This window comes from Cryptomeria japonica, chromosome 10 (genome assembly GCF_030272615.1).
Source record: "Cryptomeria japonica chromosome 10, Sugi_1.0, whole genome shotgun sequence".
NCBI lineage: Eukaryota > Viridiplantae > Streptophyta > Pinopsida > Cupressales > Cupressaceae > Cryptomeria > Cryptomeria japonica.
Genome location: NC_081414.1, coordinates 489,032,877 through 489,054,254, shown reverse-complemented (window position 1 = coordinate 489,054,254; position 21,378 = coordinate 489,032,877). Strand labels below are relative to the sequence as shown.

The window sequence follows — 21,378 nt, the reverse complement described above, 5'->3', positions numbered from 1 at the left end:
GTTTAGAAAGATATTTTTAGATGATAAATTTAAAATATTGACTTGAGTGAGTTTGGCCAATTCGTATCTTCAAAAAATCATGATACTACTGTTCTTCATGCCTAATATAGGATCGCTGGTGGTATGTACATGGGTCTTGCAATTAAATTTTTCTTGAGCACTCATTCAATATTGAAACACCATATCCACTTAGGTCACCAAGGTCCTAGTGAAAAAAGAAAATTATTGCAAGAGAAAACTTAGGAAGCTCATGAATTAAGAACACCCTTATAATCTCAATAGATATGAGGGGTGGGGCTTGAGTTTCTCTTGCCAACTGAGTATAAAGTCCCTTAATCATGATAATATTACACCAAAATGACTTATAGATTTGGTTCTTATTTGGTTTCCCTTTACCTCTCTTGGTCAAGCCTTTCCATGTTTCTTTACATCATTTTTTTTTTTTACCTCTTAGTAAGATTTAAGTTTATTTCGAAATTTGTGTGTTATTTTACAAACATGCTCATTTAATGTATTTAGACGTGTGTAAAGAAATAAAGCAATATAGTAAATGAAAGATTATGCTAACTTAACAACATCGGAGTTGGGAATTGAAAAAGAACTGTTTTAGAAAGGCAAGGTGAGAGAAGGCATTCTTGATTTGATGTTTGAACAAGGCTGAAGGCTGGTACAAGTTGTGTAGATATTCAAGATTTTTTTGGATTGTGCATAAGAATCAAACAACAGTCCATATATAGTGTGCAGGTGGTTTGCAAAATGTAGTGTTGACTTGTAAATCAAACTATTGACCCAAGAAGATGAAGGCATTTAGAAATGTATAGACCAACTCTTGGCAACTGCAATATGGAAAACTACGATCTTGACCGTACAATTACACTAGCAACTTGTAACAAACAGTAGTGCCCTTGGGTTCCAAAACTTCATACTTTCACAGATTGTTCATTTTGATCAGTTGGCCATTGTGGTGCATGCATATTTGAGATTTGTTGCTCTAATAGAAAGATTTAGGGGCTAAAAGTTGCAAGTAAGAAAAGAAAAATGGTTGTGAAATGCTTGGCAGTTTGCAGTCACGCCCTTGAATGGTATATTTAACCTCATGTAATAGTAGATAAAAGTTTGGAGTGTGTCTCTGCCTAGGTGCAACAGTGAGGAGCCATGTTAAATGCTTAAAGATTTAGAAAGTTTATAGAGACTTTTATAGGTATCCTGATGGATGGAAGAGGATAGGGAAGATGGAAGATTGTAAAGAGTCATGGGAAAAGTGTGTGAGGTTATAGGTTTTTGGTAGTGAACAAAATTACAGGAGAAGTAATGGCTAGAAGTTGTAAAGAGTTCATTGCTGTGTTAGAAAAAACATCAGAATATTCATGAGGAAAAAATCAGCCAAAAATCAAATTCAAAAGAATAGAGGGAATTCCAAATTAGTTGTGTGAGATTAAAAAGAAGATTAAATCTTTAAATGAGATTCAAAATTGCATTTTTATAAAAACTGCATGTAGGTTAGTTGTTAAAAAACACAGTAACACCACCAAAAACAAATTGTTTGATTGTTTTCAGATGGGTGTGTGCGCTTGGAGACTACTTGATTGCACTAGTGACTTGGGTCCTGGTGGACATAGGTTCTCAGAAAATTTAGATACGATCAGAAACAAATATTGAATTAAGATTGAGCTTTTTTTGCATCTTGATAAAGGTTTTAAGGCTTGGGAATGGGCTGAATGACTCCTAAAACATATTAAGGGAATTACTCTTAAATTGCAAAGTGGGTGATATCTAGCTCTTCACATCCCAAAACAACATGGTTTCTAACCCCATAACATTTATCCCTCTATCTCTTGAATTACCTTTTTCCCTCTTTTCTTCTTCTTTATCTCTTGGTTGTTATTAGTATTACTATCCTCCATGCCCTTTTTACTCATCCAACTTTATCCTAGGTCCATTCTCTCCTAGATTATTGTTGCAATGGCATTCAATCCTTTCCATTTGTATTCATTTTACATTTTCCTTACCTTTTCCCTAATTTTGTCATTACATTCCTCTTTTTGATCCTTGTATGCTACTCCTTGCTCGTTTATTTATGCCACCTTTATGCATGATTCTAGTAAGGTTTTTATAAATTATTTGATGCATTGACCAAGAAATTTTTTGTGGCGTTTCTACTAGAAATCAATACTTATTATACATAACTTATGCCTTCTTAGAGGGTTTCACTTAGTAAGGTTGTCCTACAGTGCCTTCATTCATAGAATCTTAAATAATACCTCTAATTTTCATTTCTATATCTTGGTATTTATTTTTTCAAACCACCTCCTCTTACATCATTCCTAATAGAATATCATTTAGCGAGGGTTGGTAATAGGGGCTTCCACCCTTTGCATTTTGTAGGAATAACACTCTATCTAGTGCTTTCCAAGCAGGGATTCCGTTGGAATTAACTTGTGTGGGGTACTGCACCACCTTTCACCTTGTCTCTAGGTCCTCCTCCTTGTGGGACTCTTGCTCCTCCAATTTTATCTATGAGACTACAACTTGCCTTCTTTGTTCCACCCAATCCTTGTGTGGGACTACTTGTAGCGTCCTAAAATTGCGACACTTGCAATTTCGACTGCATTTCGGTCTTCACGATGGCGACGCAACACGCAACCTGAATGGAGACCCCGAAACCTGATTATGACACAGAAAACTGCATTTTCTAGCACCCTGGCCTGAACCTCCTTTGCACCCTGCTGTCCCGGGAGGTGGGACCAGAGCGCCCAGCGCCCTGGTCCCCCAGGACCATGGCGCCCAGCGCCCTGGTCCCTGGGTCTTATTTTGGGCCCGGTCTCTTTTGGACTTCGGGTCTTTATGTTTGCAAATTGGAAAATTATCTTTCCTGGTCGGCCTAAGTTCGGGAAAATCAGTCTATCAGCCCTAAATGACAAGTATATAAACTACATTTGCCTCTCCCATTTGGGTAAGAGAGATACATGAGGGAAAAAGCGTGGAAACTATACTCAAGCATTCAAGCATTCAAGCATTCCTTCAAGCAATTGATCATTTCAAGTCTCCATTCAAGGCTAAGTGTTGCATTCAAGACAAGGATTCAACCATTGAAGAGGAGATCACTTACTACATACTACTACAACATACAACATACAACATCTATACTTTCGCACATAAGGATACAAACATCCTTACAACAAGGTATTAGTACTTGTTTTACATTACAGACATTTACATTTACAGCACTTGCTCATTTCTTGGTTAATTCCAAAATCGGGGTTTGACCTAAAGGCAAACCCCTAATCCCTAACCCCCCAATCGTCTTCGCTTTTCTGTGTGTAGGTTGCAGGTACGCGGCTGAAATTGAAGATCTGGAATCCTTGTGCAGAGACGAACAGATCCCCCTTCGTTTCGCGGATTTTTCGGAGGACCATGGCGTTCGGGCGCCATCGTCCCGACAACTTTTGCTCAAATTTGCAGGACAACGCCGTATCGACATTTTACTGCTAATTCCAGGTCCGCAGCTTCATACTGTATTCCTATCTCAGTTTATAAGCGAATCTTTGTCACTTTCTATGCATTCCTAGCTTAATTCTTCTATCAACATTCTTTACAAAAGAGGGTAGCCTTGCTGTCATAACCCTTGAAACACATTTAGCATCCAATCTTGCATTGTGTGGGATTGGATCTTGTGGGTTTCAACCCCTCTTTTGAATGTAAAGTCTCTCCCCTAAGTGAAAACCATCAACCCTAGTGAATCTCCCTTCTCTCTCCTTGGAGTTGGAAGAGGGGAGAGCAACTAGGGTTCGAACGCGATTTTCCGCTTTACATTTTGGTGAACCCGACGTGAACATCCTTTCTGATTATTCATAATTAGATCTGAAAATTGGATTCCTTGATTACATTTCCATGTTTGATCTTTTGCAAATTTTAGAGGCTGATTGCATAAAAACCCTAAATTTTCTTTTTAAGTAATTAAACTTGTGAAATGTTTAATTGTTGATGCTTGTTTCAGATCTGCCCTTCTATTACAAATTATCAATTCATATTTGTGCTTTAATTCTGAAAATTAAGTGGTTGAGTGTCAAAACCCTAATTTTTGAAACCCTCTTGATTCAACCTTTGTCCGACAATTTCACTGATCAAAACATCTCCAAATCAGCTGTAACTTTGGATTCCGCAATAGAATCACAATATCTTTCATCCCTGAAAATTTGGAAAAAAGTTGCGAGGACCGTGTGCACTCCGAGCGCCATCGTCCCCGACATTTTTTCCGAAATTTTGGGAGCGAGATCTTACTGTATTTTCCTGCTAAAATCCAGAATTTTGGCTGATTTTATCAATTTTAACACTTTCAAAATTTACAGTCAAAGTTGGTCTTGTGATTGCTTGGTTTAGGGCTTCTAATCATTCAAAAATCATCGAAATTGAAATTTTGTGTCAAAATTGTGTTCTTACTGTCCTAAATCTGAAAAGTGTATTTGCATTCATTCGAAATTTCAGTGCTTTATTCAAATTCTTGCAATTTGTGACTTTTGAAATTAAGTGCTTAATTACAACAACTTTGATTTCCGCTTTCAAAATTGAATTTTGCGTGAAATTGAGTCAATTTTTAAATTTCAAAACTTGCATTGCTTTTGACATTCCCTCTAAAATCATAAAATTCAAAATTTCAGTTTCCCTCTCTTTTTCAAAATTCAAATTTTGCATTTTTTGACAATCTTGATAGGGATCAATTTTGAATTTGCAACTTTAATTTGGCCTATTTACAGATCGTAAAATCACTCAATTTTTTCAGATTAGCTCTAAAATCATCATAACTTTCATCCTTGCAAATTTCGAAAAAAGTTGCAAGGACCGTGTTGCACTCCGAGCGCCACGGTCCCGGACATTTTTTCCGAAATTTCGGGAGACTGTCGTGATTGCATTTAACAGCTTAAATCTGGAAGATTGGCTGATTTTACTAAAAATTGCTACCTCTAAATTCAAAATTTTCTCTCTCTTTCTAGTGCATGAGTTTTACAACAATAAGCCCTACTTACACTATTCCTGTTAGACGAAGCCGTAGAATTAAGTCTTTCCGAGGTTTAATTACCGAGGAGATGGAACCTAATTTGAATAGCCTTTTTAACGAGGACATGGGTAATTCCTCTAATCCTCCTAATGATGAAGAAGCTCTCCATGAGGTTTCTGTAGAACAACTTTCGAAATTGGATAACCAATTTGACGATTTTCACCAATGGATGTCTCATGAGTATCCCGATAGTCAAGCTCTTCCTTTAATTGAGGGTCTAAAACATATGCTTCAAAGTGATAAGAATGGAATTGATATTTTGCGTGGTATTTCACACATTGTGAATTTGAACGTGATGCCTATGAAGAGTTGTGCCGAAACTTTAGGTTATACACAACCTCCTACACAAGTTGATCATTCTATTCCTTTGATAACTCCTATTGCTAGCATACCTACCTTTACATCAAACATAATGACTACTTCTATACAAGACATTCCTCCTGTGATCACCAGTCATGGGGGCAATCCTTCCTCTTCAATTAACCCTCTTCCTTCATTTAATCCGACTTCTTCATTCATTCCTTCAATGAGTGTCCCTATTATATCTCCACAAATGAACATGACGCAAGGGGGCAATTCGTTCAATCATTCCATTCCTCCTTGTAGTGTTCCTCCTGTCCAATCATCTCCTATGACTAATTATCATAGAGTCCCACCACCTTACTCTTTACCTTCTTTCAATAACATAACACCTCCATCTCAATCTAACACATCTAATATGAATTCTTCGACTGAAGCGACCATTAACAATCTTGCACAAACTGTCTCTTCTTTACAGCAACAAATTGCCTCTATGAATCAATCTAAGTTTAGTGTGCCCACATTTGATGTTGCGAGCCCACTTTCTCTTGACATTGTTCGAGCTATCCCTCCTAAACATGTTGAAATCCCGCATTTGGAGCTTTATAATGGTAAAGGTGATCCTCTAACACATGTTAAGACTTTTCAAACAATATGTACTGATTTTGCTTATGACCAAAGGTTGCTTGCAAAACTGTTCACTAGAACATTAAGAGACAAAGCCCTACAATGGTATTGCTCGTTGCCTTCTTATTCTATTACTTCTTTCGAACAACTTGCAAATGCTTTCATTCAACAATTTCAAAACAATATAAGTCCTAAAGTTACTTTGATTGATTTAATGCATTGTAAACAAGGTGTTACAGAAAAAGTGACTGATTTCATTGGTAGATATAAGCATTTGTATGCTCAAATTTCTTTTCCAGTGCCTGACAATGATATTCAAAGAATCTTTATTTCTAATTTACAAAAAGACATTAGAGAAAAACTTCTGTTTTCTGAGTTTACTTCTTTCCAACAGTTGTGTGCAACTCTTCACAATTATCAACTGACTGTGAGTCAAATGGAACAATCACATCCTATGGCTCCGAGTGATAAGGGTGATAGCAGTCAACAACCATTTGGGAAGTTTAAACCGAACAGAGATTCCATCAAATTCAATGAAAACATCATCAACAACAATGTGAATGCAGCATCAGGTGTGCCTCCTATTTCTAAATTTTTCAAGAAAGAAAGAAAGTATACTCCTTTGAATGAATCATTGCATAGTATTATGAATAAGTTATTGGAACAAAATGTGCTTACTCTTCCTCCTATAAGACAAATTGATCCTGCAAAGATTACTTCACCTTATTTTGATAACAAATCTTTTTGTCAATTTCATCGTCAACCTGGGCATGATACTGAAAAATGTTTTGCTTTAAAGGGGAAAATTCAAGATTTGATTGATAATAATACTATCTCTGTTTCTGGAGTGAATGATAAAAGCAACACATCTGTAGCTCCTCCTAACCAAAATCTTCAGATTTTCACTGATCCATTACCTTCTCATACCTCTAATGCAATTGAGGCTAATGATTCCTCTCTCTCATCTGATGGTCTTGTGTCTATGACTCCGAATGTGATTAACTTTGTAGAGCAGCAAGAAATCCCTAAAGAACCTTCCATCACATTTGATTCCAGTGAAACCATTAGGGCACCTGATGGTCCTTTATACATAGTTGCAAAAGTCAAGAATACACCTTGCCGTGGAGTGCTTATTGATCCTTCGTGCATGGTTAATGTTATTACTGAGGAATTTCTTTTTACTTTGCAATTGAATCAAGTGATCTATGACAAAACAGATGTGGTTGTGAAATTATTTGATGCATTTTCTTCTTCTGCAATTGGTTCTATTTCATTGCCTATTGAGGTCCATAACAAATCCCTTGATGTGAACTTTGCTATTATTCCTTCATCCGAACAATTTCGTGTGAAGCTTGGCTATCCTTGGCTATCTTCCATGAAAGCTATTGCTTCTCCTATTCATAAGTGTTTGAAATTTCCCCATAATGGTGAAGTTGTTACTGTCAATCATAGTCTCTTTAAACCAGCTGAAAGAACTTCTAGCGTTCCTATTGATTACTTTTGGCCTAAACAATTCCAATCTCTTCCTCTGCGAAGTGATCATCTTTTCAAATCTTATCAAAAGTGGAAAACAGATATGATCCTATCTCTAAGTGAACCTAGAACACCTAAACTTGATATTCCTATCATTCTTGAGAAGGAAGTTCTTCCTTTGAAAGATAAAACTAATGTCTTTCCTCAAGAAGATTCCCAACCCGTTCCTATGGATGTGACTATGTCTATATCTAATAAACTTCCTAAAAGTAGACCTATCCCTCCTCGTCATGATGGACTTGGTTTCCTTCCTAAACCAAAAATTCCTCCTTTATATGGAGCAGTTCCTCCTCCTTCCTTCTATAGAGAGAAGAGACCTTCTTCTTCTCCTATTATCCAGCCTAAGAGACCACAACCTAAACACCCAAGTGCTAAGGATGAGAACATTCCTCCTCCTCAATCTTCTCAACTTCCTACTAAGACTAGACGAAATCGTTCTGCACGTGAACGCCGACGAAAGCGTCGTCTTAGGGCTCAAGCAGCTGCTTCTCAAACTTTACAATCTCCAAAAACACCTTCAACAAGCATTATTCCATTTTCTCCTCAGCCGGACATTGAGCCTAAATCTCCAAAACATAAGATGCATGATGGTCTTGATCCTGTGCGAGTTAAAGATCCTATTTTTATAAATCTTGATGATGCTATAGATGAAAATGTTACTTCTCTTGCTTCTGATAGTGAATATGAACTTGTTGATATTGATAACCATTTATCTAATGAATTTTCTAAAGCACTTATCCTAGCTCCTAGACAAGAACACCGCGGCTTGGGATATGAACATAGCCCTTGTTTGGATCTTGTGATAGCTCCATCTGCTGTGTTGGATGTTCCTCCTCTAGCGTGTTCCCTACCTTCCCGAAATATTGATCAGCAAGATCGGGGGGTAGATGACGTGCTAGACTAGTTACATTAGCATAGCAGATTCTCTCCTCCTCTATCGTTACTTCCTCTATATGTTACTCTCATTCTTCTATTTGTTGTCCTTAGTGTTGTCTACTTGAGGACGATGCAAAGCATTGAGATCTCTCGATCTCTCTCATGTTGACTCAAAAGACACATGTGTTCCCTTCTTCTAGGTGACCTTCCTTGACTGGGGAATGAAGAACAATTATGCATACATACATATGATATACATGAATAATCATACAGCATACTGACCCCGAGGAAAGCGAAGTCACCTTGTGCTTTGTGTTTTGTGTCTATTATCCTTGGGCTTATCTCACACTTGGGGGGCTAAATCCTTGCGATAACGTGCTCCTTTCTCATTTCTTATATGTATCACTACCTTAAAGCAATCACCCCCGGTGAGGCGTGTGCGATCGCTTTAACGTAGGGGGGCATACATCCCGTTCATATCTTTTCAAGATACTTGAAAATTTCTTGGCAAATTTAACCTTGCCTTGAAAATTTTTGATATCTTTCTTGCATGACTCATAGTGAGGGAACCTTACTACTGACAGTCATGGTTCTCCCTCATGATCTTCCCTTTTACTTTGTCAATTGAAGTCGTAAGATCCTTAGTCCACTGGGGGCTTGGTGTATCTTGCCTCCTTGACGTGGTGAAAGTCTTTCAATGTTGTTTCCTTGTAATTTACCGGAAGTATGAGCATACATACTCCCGCTAAAGTGGGGGCTAAATGTAGCGTCCTAAAATTGCGACACTTGCAATTTCGACTGCATTTCGGTCTTCACGATGGCGACGCAACACGCAACCTGAATGGAGACCCCGAAACCTGATTATGACACTGAAAACTGCATTTTCTAGCACCCTGGCCTGAACCTCCTTTGCACCCTGCTGTCCCGGGAGGTGGGACCAAAGCGCCCAACGCCCTGGTCCCTGGGTCCTATTTTGGGCCCGGTCTCTTTTGGACTTCGGGTCTTTATGTTTGCAAATTGGAAAATTATCTTTCCTGGTCGGCCTAAGGTCGGGAAAATCAGTCTATCAGCCCTAAATGACAAGTATATAAACTACATTTGCCTCTCCCATTTGGGTAAGAGAGATACATGAGGGAAAAAGCGTGGAAACTATACTCAAGCATTCAAGCATTCAAGCATTCCTTCAAGCAATTGATCATTTCAAGTCTCCATTCAAGGCTAAGTGTTGCATTCAAGACAAGGATTCAACCATTGAAGAGGAGATCACTTACTACATACTACTACAACATACAACATACAACATCTATACTTTCGCACATAAGGATACAAACATCCTTACAACAAGGTATTAGTACTTGTTTTACATTACAGACATTTACATTTACAGCACTTGCTCATTTCTTGGTTAATTCCAAAACCGGGGTTTGACCTAAAGGCAAACCCCTAATCCCTAACCCCCCAATCGTCTTCGCTTTTCTGTGTGTAGGTTGCAGGTACGCGACTGAAATTGAAGATCTGGAATCCTTGTGCAGAGACGAACAGATCCCCCTTCGTTTCGCGGATTTTTCGGAGGACCGTGGCGCTCGGGCGCCATCGTCCTGACAACTTTTGCTCAAATTTGCAGGACAGCACCGTATCGACATTTTACTGCTAATTCCAGGTCCGCAGCTTCATACTGTATTCCTATCTCAGTTTATAAGCGAATCTTTGTCACTTTCTATGCATTCCTAGCTTAATTCTTCTATCAACATTCTTTACAAAAGAGGGTAGCCTTGCTGTCATAACCCTTGAAACACATTTAGCATCCAATCTTGCATTGTGTGGGATTGGATCTTGTGGGTTTCAACCCCTCTTTTGAATGTAAAGTCTCTCCCCTAAGTGAAAACCATCAACCCTAGTGAATCTCCCTTCTCTCTCCTTGGAGTTGGAAGAGGGGAGAGCAACTAGGGTTCGATCGCGATTTTCCGCTTTACACTACTACTATACTTCTCCAGCACTGCCTTTTCCTTTATTTTCTCTGGTGCTTATTCTGCCTATTCTCCTTCATTTCCTATCAGATAATGATGACTCCTACTCCTTCCACCATCTCTTTCTTGCCAGACTACTACTCTGCTTCTTTGTTTCTCTAGATCCTTCTTACTTGTTTTTCAATCCTTCAACATTTCTCTTGGGTCTTTTGTGGGCCTATTGCTTGCTTTCAATTGTAGTGGTGATGCTGCTCTGGCATGCTTGCCAGCACTAAGATGTCACTTGGGGAGATTTTAAGTTTTATCTCCAACATGAGAACTAAGTGGCCCTACAACTTGACCACAACCCCTATGACAATATGCTCCTTATTTTTACTACATATCCTAGGTGCCTTTTTTCTAATGACATTTTTTATACACCTTTTTATTTATACCCTTCATATGTTTGATTGAACATATCATAATCATTTCTTTCATACCCATCCCCCAAATGAAAAGTATTGAATGAATTTAAATTGGAAATAATGAAATCGAAATGTATTAGAAATATTTTTTGTACTATAATAATTTTACATTTACCTCTAATACAACATTTTATTTAAAAAAATTAAGGGAAACTACTTGATATGAATGCGGGGTCATTCTCGACTTGTACACTTTTGTATTGAGTAAATAAATTAATACTTATGCTTCTAAGATAAATTTGATGAAAAAAGAAATACAATTCTTCACCCATCTCGGATCTTTCCATGAACATGAAAAAATTCCTCTTTAGTTTTAACATATCACAATCCTTTAAATAAAGTATTTATAAACCCTTCAAAACATGTTAGTGGAAATATTAAAATATATATTTAAAAATGGCACAAAGGTAAAGACTGTTTTCTTTTCATTTTTGAGTGAGACACTAATTTGATTTATGAGAGCCTCTTGGTGGATGACTAGAAGAAGATTCCTTTTTAGTTTGCTTTATAATGCTTTAATAATGTGATTACTTATATACAGTATCCCTCTTTCCACTTTGTTCATCTTTAGGTCCACTTCTGACTAAACAAATATGTTTGTAAGCCCTACATAAATACCATAGTCATTTAACCGTTGTGCCTTGTTGGAAAGATATATTTAAATTTGTATTTTTTTTATTCACCTACCTTTCAATTCCTTGGACCAAACCCACGTCACGTTCTATTATCTTATCCCTAATACTTGAGAAAAAACATAAAGAATGGTACTGTTGACGAGGCTAAAATCGCATTGTTACAACTCTCTCCGACCAACGTAGAATAGAATGTTCTTGCTGAGTATCCCATCCTCTCTTGTGTAAGGAATCCCTAATGCTATTTTAGTTGATCAATGGGGACAACCTCGAGGTTCCAAATGTCAGTTCATGATTGCGGGATAGCTCAACGGTTGATGTGTTTTGCTGGGAGCACAAGGGGACATGCGTTTTGCTACAAGCTGGTTTGCATCTGATTCTCGAATTGGGAAATAAAAGCAAAGGAGAAGGGTTTAGGAGATCGAAAATTAACAAGACTGGTATGTGAGTAGATGGATTCGACATAACCAATCCCTGCTTGGCCAGAATAACTCACAACCTTACAAGAACGATGCAATCTTCAAGGGGACTTAGAAGATTTTTAGAGTGCAGGTGCATGCCTAAGCACCCAATTCTGGCGTAGCTCAAATGGACACTTGCAATTGAACTAAACACAATTTTTATGGCTTAGACTAACCATACACAGGAATACACAATCAACATATCCCCAATGGTATGAACCCAAATCCATCAAATACCTGCACAACAAAAGGATCTATCTAAACCTGGTGAAGGAAACCATGCAAATAGAAGAAAACCAAGATGATAAACACCATACTTCAATGTTCATATATTGATTTTGGCTGTCGTTACAACAATTTCTGCAGCAGTTCTACTCTATTCCTAACTACTAAAATCTAACTAGGATCTAACAATCTAACCCTTTACAAGAGAAAGGCCTCTGCCTTTTATAGATTTTACAATTTGAATCGATGGCCAGGATTGACTGCATCCAAGGGCCTTGATCTGCCTTCTAGAAGCCTAGCAGCTTTGACCCATGCCCATTAAATCCTTAGTTATCCCCCCAACCATATTCTCAACTACCTACCACTATTTGGCATTAATCTGGTCAATCCGGTAGTTGAACGTAACTGATCTGTGTCCCTTTGTTTTGAAATATCTTCAACGGGGCCCACAGGCAGTTGTTTACATTAAACAAGTTCAGTTTTTAAACTGGTTTTTTTGGAATTTCTTCCAGCAGTGTATTTCCAAGAATGCATTTTTGTAGCACCCTGCGTGTTCTTTGTCTTTGGTTTGGCTGGTGGACTTCAACTCTGTGGTCTGTGGCGTGCTTCCCTGTGCTTCGTTTTGCGCTCTGTGGTGCGGTCTTGCATTTCCTCTTCTGGTGTTGATCGCGATCAAGGCTTCACTTTGCGCCTTAGGTTGTTGTCAATCTGCAAACAGTGAATTCCACTTTAATAATCATTTTGAAAAATAAAATAAAATAATTTAACAATCATATTAAATCATCTCTTTTAAATGCTCCTTTGCATGAAATTCAGACCCCTTTGGTTAAAATGCACGACCTCTTCTTTCTTTGGGAATTCGACCATTCAGCTCTCTCGCGCGATTTTAACTCTTTTATGATTTTCAGCCTATTGAGCCTTAATGCGCGATTTTGTTCGTGTTTTGCCTTAAGCCTCCAAATTTCGGGCGAAATGGCCGAATTGCGAGATTTTACTTGACTTAAGTTTTATGCCCTAAGTCCTCAAGTTTCAGGCTTATGAGCTGAAATGCGCGACTTTCTTCTTTGTTTAAATGCCCCTTTAGAACTTCGGGTCATTTGGGCGAAATGGGTGATTTTATTCTTCTAAGTTATAATGCCCTCTTATGGCAATTTCGGGCTCTAAGACCACTTTGAGAGTTTGCGCTGCTTTCTAACTTCGGGTTGAATGCGCGATATTTCTTTTGGAATTTTCGGCCTACATGCCAATTTTGAAAGTTTAAACTTCATTATTCTTTTTTGGCTTGAAAGACACTTTGGCGAACTTAGTCTCTATTGTGATTTGGGCCTTGTGTTTGAAATGCGCGACGTCAATGTCTTTGGTCACCATTTTCGACTAAATGAAGTAGATTGCGCAAATATGAATCCTTTTCATTTTCGGCTTAAATAGCCTCAATGCATGATTTGGAACTTTAGAGCATTTTTGGCCTTCAAGAAAGAAAGAAAAAAGCGAGCTTACCCCCCTTTTTACCTTTTCGGGCAAATAAGGTGAATTGCACGATTTTGCTTTTGGTTTTGAGCAAAAAGAATCGGGCTATCAAGCCCTTTTTTGCGTGATTTTGACATTTTCGGCCAACGCAAAAGGTTTTGTGAGAAATATTTTAAATGGCGCCTTTAAGTTGCAAACTCGGCTCTTTAGCTTGCAATTCGAACTCTTAGACAAAACGCACGACCTAGGGTTTATCTTTCATTCAAATGCCCCTCTCATGGTAATTTCGGGCTACCAAGCCTAAATGTGCGATTTCTCTCATTTTGGCACTTTCGGCCTATGGGAGGATTTTGCGAGCTTACTTTCCTTCTCTCCATCCTTCGGCCTATGAGGATATTGTGCGTGACTTGGTTTGTGCTTTTCGGCTTACAAGCCAATTTTGGGAGCTTTGGCTTGCAAAACGTCGAACCTTTGTTGGATGAATTTCGGGATTTACAGGGCGCTTGGAAGGTGCTTCATTCTCTTACGGGCAGATCAAAGGAAAAACTGGGGGTCCCTTGTCAAGGATGGGGATGTGGTGCAATACGCACAACAGGTACCCTTTTCTACACTTAATACCTAGCAATATATTCATCTATTTCTTTTTGCCAATATAGAGTACTCCATCATGAACTCACATGCTATGATATTACTTATCTAATGATGTCCCTAGGAGCCCTCCTGCCCTCTTAACTACTCGCTAAGTTCATTTAAAAAGAGATACACTCCACTATATTTTGAGTTTTTTAGCTACTTTGCGTTTTTGAAACATTTTCATGTTCTTCTCTGGTTTAAATTTACTTTAATAATTTTACATTGTTACTAATTCATTTATCCTTTATCATCTTTCTCACCTCCAATGGCCTTTCTCTTTTGCTAGATTTTTATCGGATTCTTAATATCATTGTTTGACTACTTTAAACCTATATTTTTTTCTATATTTACCGTCATTCAATCTTTCCCTCATCATCTTTTTTATGCTAAAATAAATTATGCTTGCTAACTTTCAAAATTATTCTCTTTAAAATTACATGCCTTGTGTGATATTTTTAACTTTTTACTTAATCTTATATTTTATTTTACATGCTACATTGAATGCTTCAACAATTTTTGGGATTCCATGCTTCCCAAGCTCACGACTTGGCATCCCATACACTTTTTAAAGAGAGATAATTTGGCAGTTCACTCATTTTTTATTTTCTCATCTTGATGATGGAGTGTAATGTGTGATCTGAAACATTGATGCGATCGTAGCACACCATTTTTCCCAGAATATTTTTCACTTATTGTCATGAACTGTGGAAACCTAATGTTCATATTTGTTGTTGTCTTTCTACTTTATAACTCTTTACACAATTAATTTTTTTCTGTTACATTTATTGCAGTTTCTGATGATTTTAGAAAACCCTTAATTGGGTACAGCTCCAGACAGAGTAACCATGTCACATCCAATATGGGATCTTCAGATACATCTGGATATGATATCAACGCCATTTCTGGTCGTATTGTATGATTATGCAGTATCCAATATATGGATATGTGTATTTGGGTAGGGGAGGGGCAGGGGTAGGGAAGACCCCAGTGAGTTTAGAGGGAACCTTGGAGCTGGGGAAGGTGTAAGTCAACGTCACTTTCAATGATGATAGGCATTGATCTAGCATACCATAGATTTTTGGAGGATGGTAATTGGCATGTGTGAGAGAGGTAGCCTTCACGCAAAAGAGCATTTTTTAAACAAATTGCTTGCAGGTCTGGGTTTCTTTCCACTAAGAGATGCAAATAAATGAAACTTGGGGCAGTAGATTGGAGGTGAGTGGCAAAGATGAGTCAGTATGAAGAGTAGAACTGTAGACAAATATATTAAAGATTGTTGAAGGGGTGCTCCAAGTGGGTTGAATAAATGGGCTATGCGGTGCCAAATCTCCCAATCAGCCATACAACGACCGAGGAAATATTAAATTGTTTATGTATAATTGAGACTCTTGGGCCATCGTGAGTGGGATCCATGGCAACTTTTTGCTTGCTTATAGAACTTATGCTATTAGGATGTCTGTGTGCTAAACTAACCTTGAGAAGGATTTGATTTTTGTTGAATGTTTGCATTGCCAGATTTTGGTCCATTGATGTTATGTGGCTCCATCCCATCATGGGCTGAGAGAAGAAATCTGTGGCCTCTGCAGACCTAAGAGATCTCCTCCCACAAGGTTTAGCTTAGCAATTAGATGTGTTTTTTAGATATTATGGGCTCACTCCCTTTTAAACATTGCACGATTTGCTATAAACCTTTCCAATGATACAAACAAATTTCTTTTACACTAATATACCATACTATTTTTTCATTTTTTTTACAATACTACGAAGCTAAAAGGCTTTATTACAGCATACACTACCAATCTGCCAGCATAACACCAGGTTCTAAATATTCATTCTGTTCTGCTCAGATAACGCCATCCTTGGAAATGGATGGTGTAGTGAACACGTTGGATATTTAAAAATTAGTAATTGGCCACCCTCAAATTTTCCATCTGCATAGCAATGTCTAGACGATGTTTTCACATCAGATAATTGGTTATCTGTTGAATAAATGCCTGCTGAGTATCCCTCCAACTTTGGCTTCACTTCCTCCAGGATTTTGCTCTACTTCTTCTAACTCCTCATCTGTACTAACTACTGTCATCTAGGATCAGCATCTTGTTCTCCTTGGTTAGTGCATGCAGAATCTATTTCTATGCTTCTTCATCCTCAACCCTCAACCCCAGCCTTTTGCTAAATCAGCTTCATTTGCATGCATATAGTTTGTGCCTCTCAAGGCCTCCTCACCCATAAGCACCTTAACAAAGGACAGCGTGTCTACATCCACTATATCTAATATCTTGCTCAATCTTCTATCAGATGCTTATCTCTTTGATGCTCCTATCTTGCAGCTCCTCTGCTTCCTTTCCATCCTGCATAAAACATCAAATTTTCACAGTGCTAGAGTAGACTACAAACACTGGATTGGTGTCCTTCCTTATCTCCTTAAATTAGAAAGAAAAGCCAGAAAGATCCACCACTTAAAGAATAATGATTACTTAGAACACTTCAAAAAGCGCCATTAAACTTCTGGTGAGCAGAAAGTAGGAATTGGTGGTAAAATCATCCACCTATATTCATATAGAAGTGACTCATCAAGCTGTTACTTCATAGGATCCAAGCTTACCTTAGCTGTTAAAGGGAGTTACTTTAACCTTGCATTTGCTAATCTATCCACAAACTTACTGCTTTCCTAGAAGCAATGTTTAAATGATAACAGCTGAAAGTCATTCCTCAGCAATTGGATTTCTTCTAGAATTTTCTTCTGCTTCAAAGCACACAAAACCCATCTCTTTGCCCATTTCAAACCTTCCAATAAAGCAAGCAATTCTGCTGTATTATTTGTTTTAATCCCTAAAAAGAATGATCCTCCTTTTACAAACTTGCCATTCTCATCCCTTAATGCCACCCCACCACCTGTCAACCCTGGATTTCATCTGGCTGATAAATAAAAATTGAGTTCGAGGGTTCCCTACAAAGACGGATTCTATTTGCTATTTCTGTGATCTTTTGTATTTTTAATAATCTTTTTTAATGGAGTTGGCAGTTAGATTTTAATCTTTGTAGGGTAATTGTTGTGGAATGCGGTAAGGTAATCCCAGCAGCCCAGCTTGAGTCAAAAGGTGGTGAATAGCCTTGGTCTCATCAACTGTTTAGCCAGAATGGATGACTTTTAAGGATCAATAGTGTTCAGTCAGCATTGTAGAGCAGTAGCCTAATGGATTGATAAACTTTTTTGTGCCTCATGAGAGTTGCAAGTTCTCTCTAGTTCATAAATTTTAACCATGTGTGATTTTTTAAAACATGTGTGATTTTTTAAAACTTTTTCCTATATTTTTAGGCTTTACAATTACTGCACTATGACACTCATGATATGGATCTGCAACAGTGGTGCATATGTTGTAGTTGAGTTCGCACATTGTGCACTTTTAGATTGCTAAGTTATATTTACAGTTCTGTAAGTTTTGGAATTCTAATCAGATTCTCCAACTGATGGGATTGCATTTAGAGCTTTTCAAATCAAGTACAATTTTGTTGCTACTTTGTAGATCAACCGAGATACCAATCTTGCTAATATTGTTCACTCACTAAGCCTATACTAATAGGGTTACTTTCATCATGCTTTCAAACAATTCTTTTGGTGACTCTTGAATATAGCTATGTTTTCTCGTTTTCTAGGTTTGGACAACCTATGTGGATGAATATTGTGAAGTTTTCTGTCCTCTAGAACTTCATCTCTATCATATGCATTTAATCTAGTTTATTTCTCTCTGTTTGATGTTTGCGACTCTGCACTGCTCTTTTTTGTACTTCATCATTCAGTCACGCCAAACTAAAATTGTTAACTGATTAGCATATTCGGGATCACCAAGATTTCATGTTACAAAAGCTGGGATGCAGGATGTTTTTGAGACCGTGATTTTTATGATTTTTCATGTCATGGTTTTCTTATATCATTGTGACCATGAAAATTTGTAGACATCAAAAAATAGTTCTTATGCATATCATAAAACTTAGCTGGATAATTTTGGTCCATTTTTGGTTAGACTCTACCTGATTAGTTAAATTAAATTCATCCTTTTTCTAAACCTATGTTGCCCAGGTAATTTGTGAGTTTGTTGGAGTTATGAGGTGGAGGGTAGCAATATGTGGGGAGTATATGAAGTCTGATCGTAAGGTAATGTATAAATTCTGTGGTCTTAGATAACTTATCTTTTTCTTCATTTAAAGCATGTGTTCTTCATCGTGGAACTGAAGTATCTACAAATTGGAACTTTGACAGAACTGTTCACGTGGAAGTGCTTGCAATTTTCTTCACTGCTTTCGTAATCCAGGTGGAGAATATGACTGGGCAGATTGGGATAGTCGACCTCCAAGGTCCTGGGTGAACAAGATGGACATGTTGTTTGGCGGCTCGAGGGTTGATCAATACGATCATCAGAAACTGAGAGATCAAGATCATTGGAATCGCTATGGACATTCTGTTAGAAGAATTCAATCAAGGAGTAGTTACAAGAGCTCATCTAGGCGGCATAAGTCACATGAAAGGGATAGCTGTAGTAGTGGTGAAGACAGAGGAACACCCACAAGAGAACCCTCAAATGGTAGGAAATATGGTGGCAAAGAAGAAAGAGAACAAAGGTCAGACTTGGATCAAAATTGTGCTGCATATAATAGGAGTAGTTCCAGAAGCTCGTCTAGGTGGCGTAAGTTCCATGAAAGGGATCTGTGCAGTAGTGATGAGGACAGAGGTACACCTGTAAGAGAACACTCAGGTGGCAGAAAATATTATGGCAAAGAAGAAAGAGAACAAAGGTCAGACTTGGATATAAATTTGTAATGTCCCCTTATATTAGAACTTGTAAAATTTGAACAATTAACTTGCAAAGATCAATTGCAAGAAACTTCTTTCCTTAAAGTCTCTAATAACACTTAAAAGGATAATGATTTAAGTAAGATTACTAGTCTATGATACCACTTCTAAAGATTGTTCTTATGTTGTACAATATGAGTGAATGTCACTGCTATCTCTAATTCAATCAGTTAAGTATACGCAAGATGATTTGGTGTATATATATATTGCAATTCAATAATGCTAAGATTATTTCTGTTGGGTGGCAGGAAATATAGTGGCAAAGAAGAAAGAGAACAAAGGTCAGACATGGATCAAACATGTGCTACATATCATATCAGTAGTTGCAGGAGCTCATCAAGGCGGCATAAGTCACATGAAAGGGATTCCTGTAATAGTGACGAGGACAGAGGAACACCCATAAGAGAACAATCAGGTGGCAGAAAATATAGTGATGAAGAAAGAGAGCAAAGGTTAAATTTCGATCAAAATTATGCTACATGTAAGAGGCGAGTAAACCGAAGAAGCCCTAGTCATGATAGAGGTGGCTTTGAAAAATCAGAAAATAGGAGTAGTTGCAGGAGCTCATCAAGGCAGCATAAGTCACATGAAAGGGATTCCTGTAATAGTGTCGAGGACAGAGGAACACCCATAAGAGAACAATCAGGTGGCAGAAAATATAGTGATGAAGAAAGAGAGCAAAGGTTAAATTTCCATCAAAATTATGCTACATGTAAGAGGCAAGTAAACCGAAGAAGCCCTAGTCATGATAGAGGTGGCTTTGAAAAATCAAAAAATGATTATGTGATTTCTGAAGAGGATATAAAGAGTAGGGATTGCCACCAGGCAAAAAGAAAAAAACACTACAGGGAGCTTACCTGTGAGGATGATGACGATGATAAAGAAAGGAGTGTAGTTAGTGTTGACATGGACCTTGTAGGGGAATTGCAGTGTAAAAGAAGGAATGAAAGTTGCATCCAATTTGAGAGTGATATGGATAAGTTAAAGTCAAATGACAGAGAAACTATGCGGAGAGAGGACGTTAAGAGCTCACATTACAAGAAAGAGCAGAAGAGAAAAGCATCAAGGAGAGCCCAAGATCAGTTAGAGTTGGAAAACATTGATCAAGAGAAAATCAAGTTATCAAAGAGTTGCTATCATTGCGAACAAATGCCATGTAAGCATGAAGACCATAAAAAAATATCGAAAAGACATCAATACAGCAAGTCTCCAATTAGAAGCAGGAAACACAATTGGCTCCAGAGTGGAGAAAAAGGCCAGAGCATATCTCCAGATAAAGACAACCACAACAATAAGTTGCCAAGCACTAGCAGAAACTCAAGTGTGAAGGCTCCAAAGAGAAGCTTAGATGAAGGTTCATTTGCCATTCTTGATCGATGGCAAGCTAGTGATGAGCCTGAACTGTAGTTTTGTTTCTGTTAGGACCCCATTGGGGTGGTTTTCCTGTACAGTGATTAAATGCGATGAGTTGATTCTTAAAATTTGGGCTCTAATTTTGAGTCTGTTAGTAGTAGTTGCCCTGTACATATTGAGTAAATGGGATAAGTTGATTTCAAAAAATTATGTTGTAAATTTATAAACGTTTTTCAATGTAGTGCAACACATATGAGTTTTTCATGAAAGGGGCTCTTTGCCTAATGATTGTAAAACAATGCACGAAAAATGCTGGTCATTTATGCAATTTGCAAGTTCATGATTGGAACTAAATAATTTGATTAGTTAGCTGATTACCTTTTGACTACTGATTATAATTAACTGCAGGCCTTATGTTGCCCTATTTCGATCAATTATCTTTGTTGCAAAGTCTAATTGGAACCGTTTTGCTAATTGTTAGTCCCATCACCTAGCCTTTTAATATACTAGTGCTTTAAAAACTAACGATGTGTTTCTTTTGTTCTTATGCCATTTATTTGAGAATGTGTTTATAGAAGCTTGTGCGTATAGGAAATTCTAGTTTCACCTCAGATGCCTTCTAAAATTCTAATGAGATATTTTTCAGAATGTAGCCATTGATGTACTTTTAGAAATATTCTTATGGAGCTTTTGGCAATGTATATGAATACGGAGCCATTTCAAAATAAAAATAAAAATTGTCAGAACAAAAATACAACAGCAATTGCAGAAAATCATAATATATACCCAGTGCAGAAAAGTTTACATCCGAACACTTTCCCACTTTAGTTTTAAACTACCTGGGTTGATGACTTGGACGCATGATTTGACTATTTTGGTGCATACCTGATATGTAATGTAAACACATTTTACCTTGTCGATCCATTTTCCAT

General features: G+C 37.7%; 1 protein-coding gene across 2 annotated transcripts in view; it reads left to right on the top strand.

Annotated features, from left to right (window-relative positions):
* The window catches only part of LOC131039363 (zinc finger CCCH domain-containing protein 5), a 64,458-nt gene extending 43,578 nt beyond the window's left edge, over positions 1-20,880 (top strand). For both annotated transcript variants that reach the window (XM_057972081.2, XM_057972080.2), the window contains 3 exons: positions 18,323-18,397; positions 18,503-19,035; positions 19,342-20,880. In XM_057972081.2, coding sequence (XP_057828064.1) covers positions 18,323-18,397; positions 18,503-19,035; positions 19,342-20,500 — 1,767 coding nt within the window. In that variant the 3' untranslated portion in view covers positions 20,501-20,880. The remainder of the gene's footprint in view (positions 1-18,322; positions 18,398-18,502; positions 19,036-19,341) is intronic.
* The last annotated feature ends 498 nt before the right edge of the window (positions 20,881-21,378 follow it).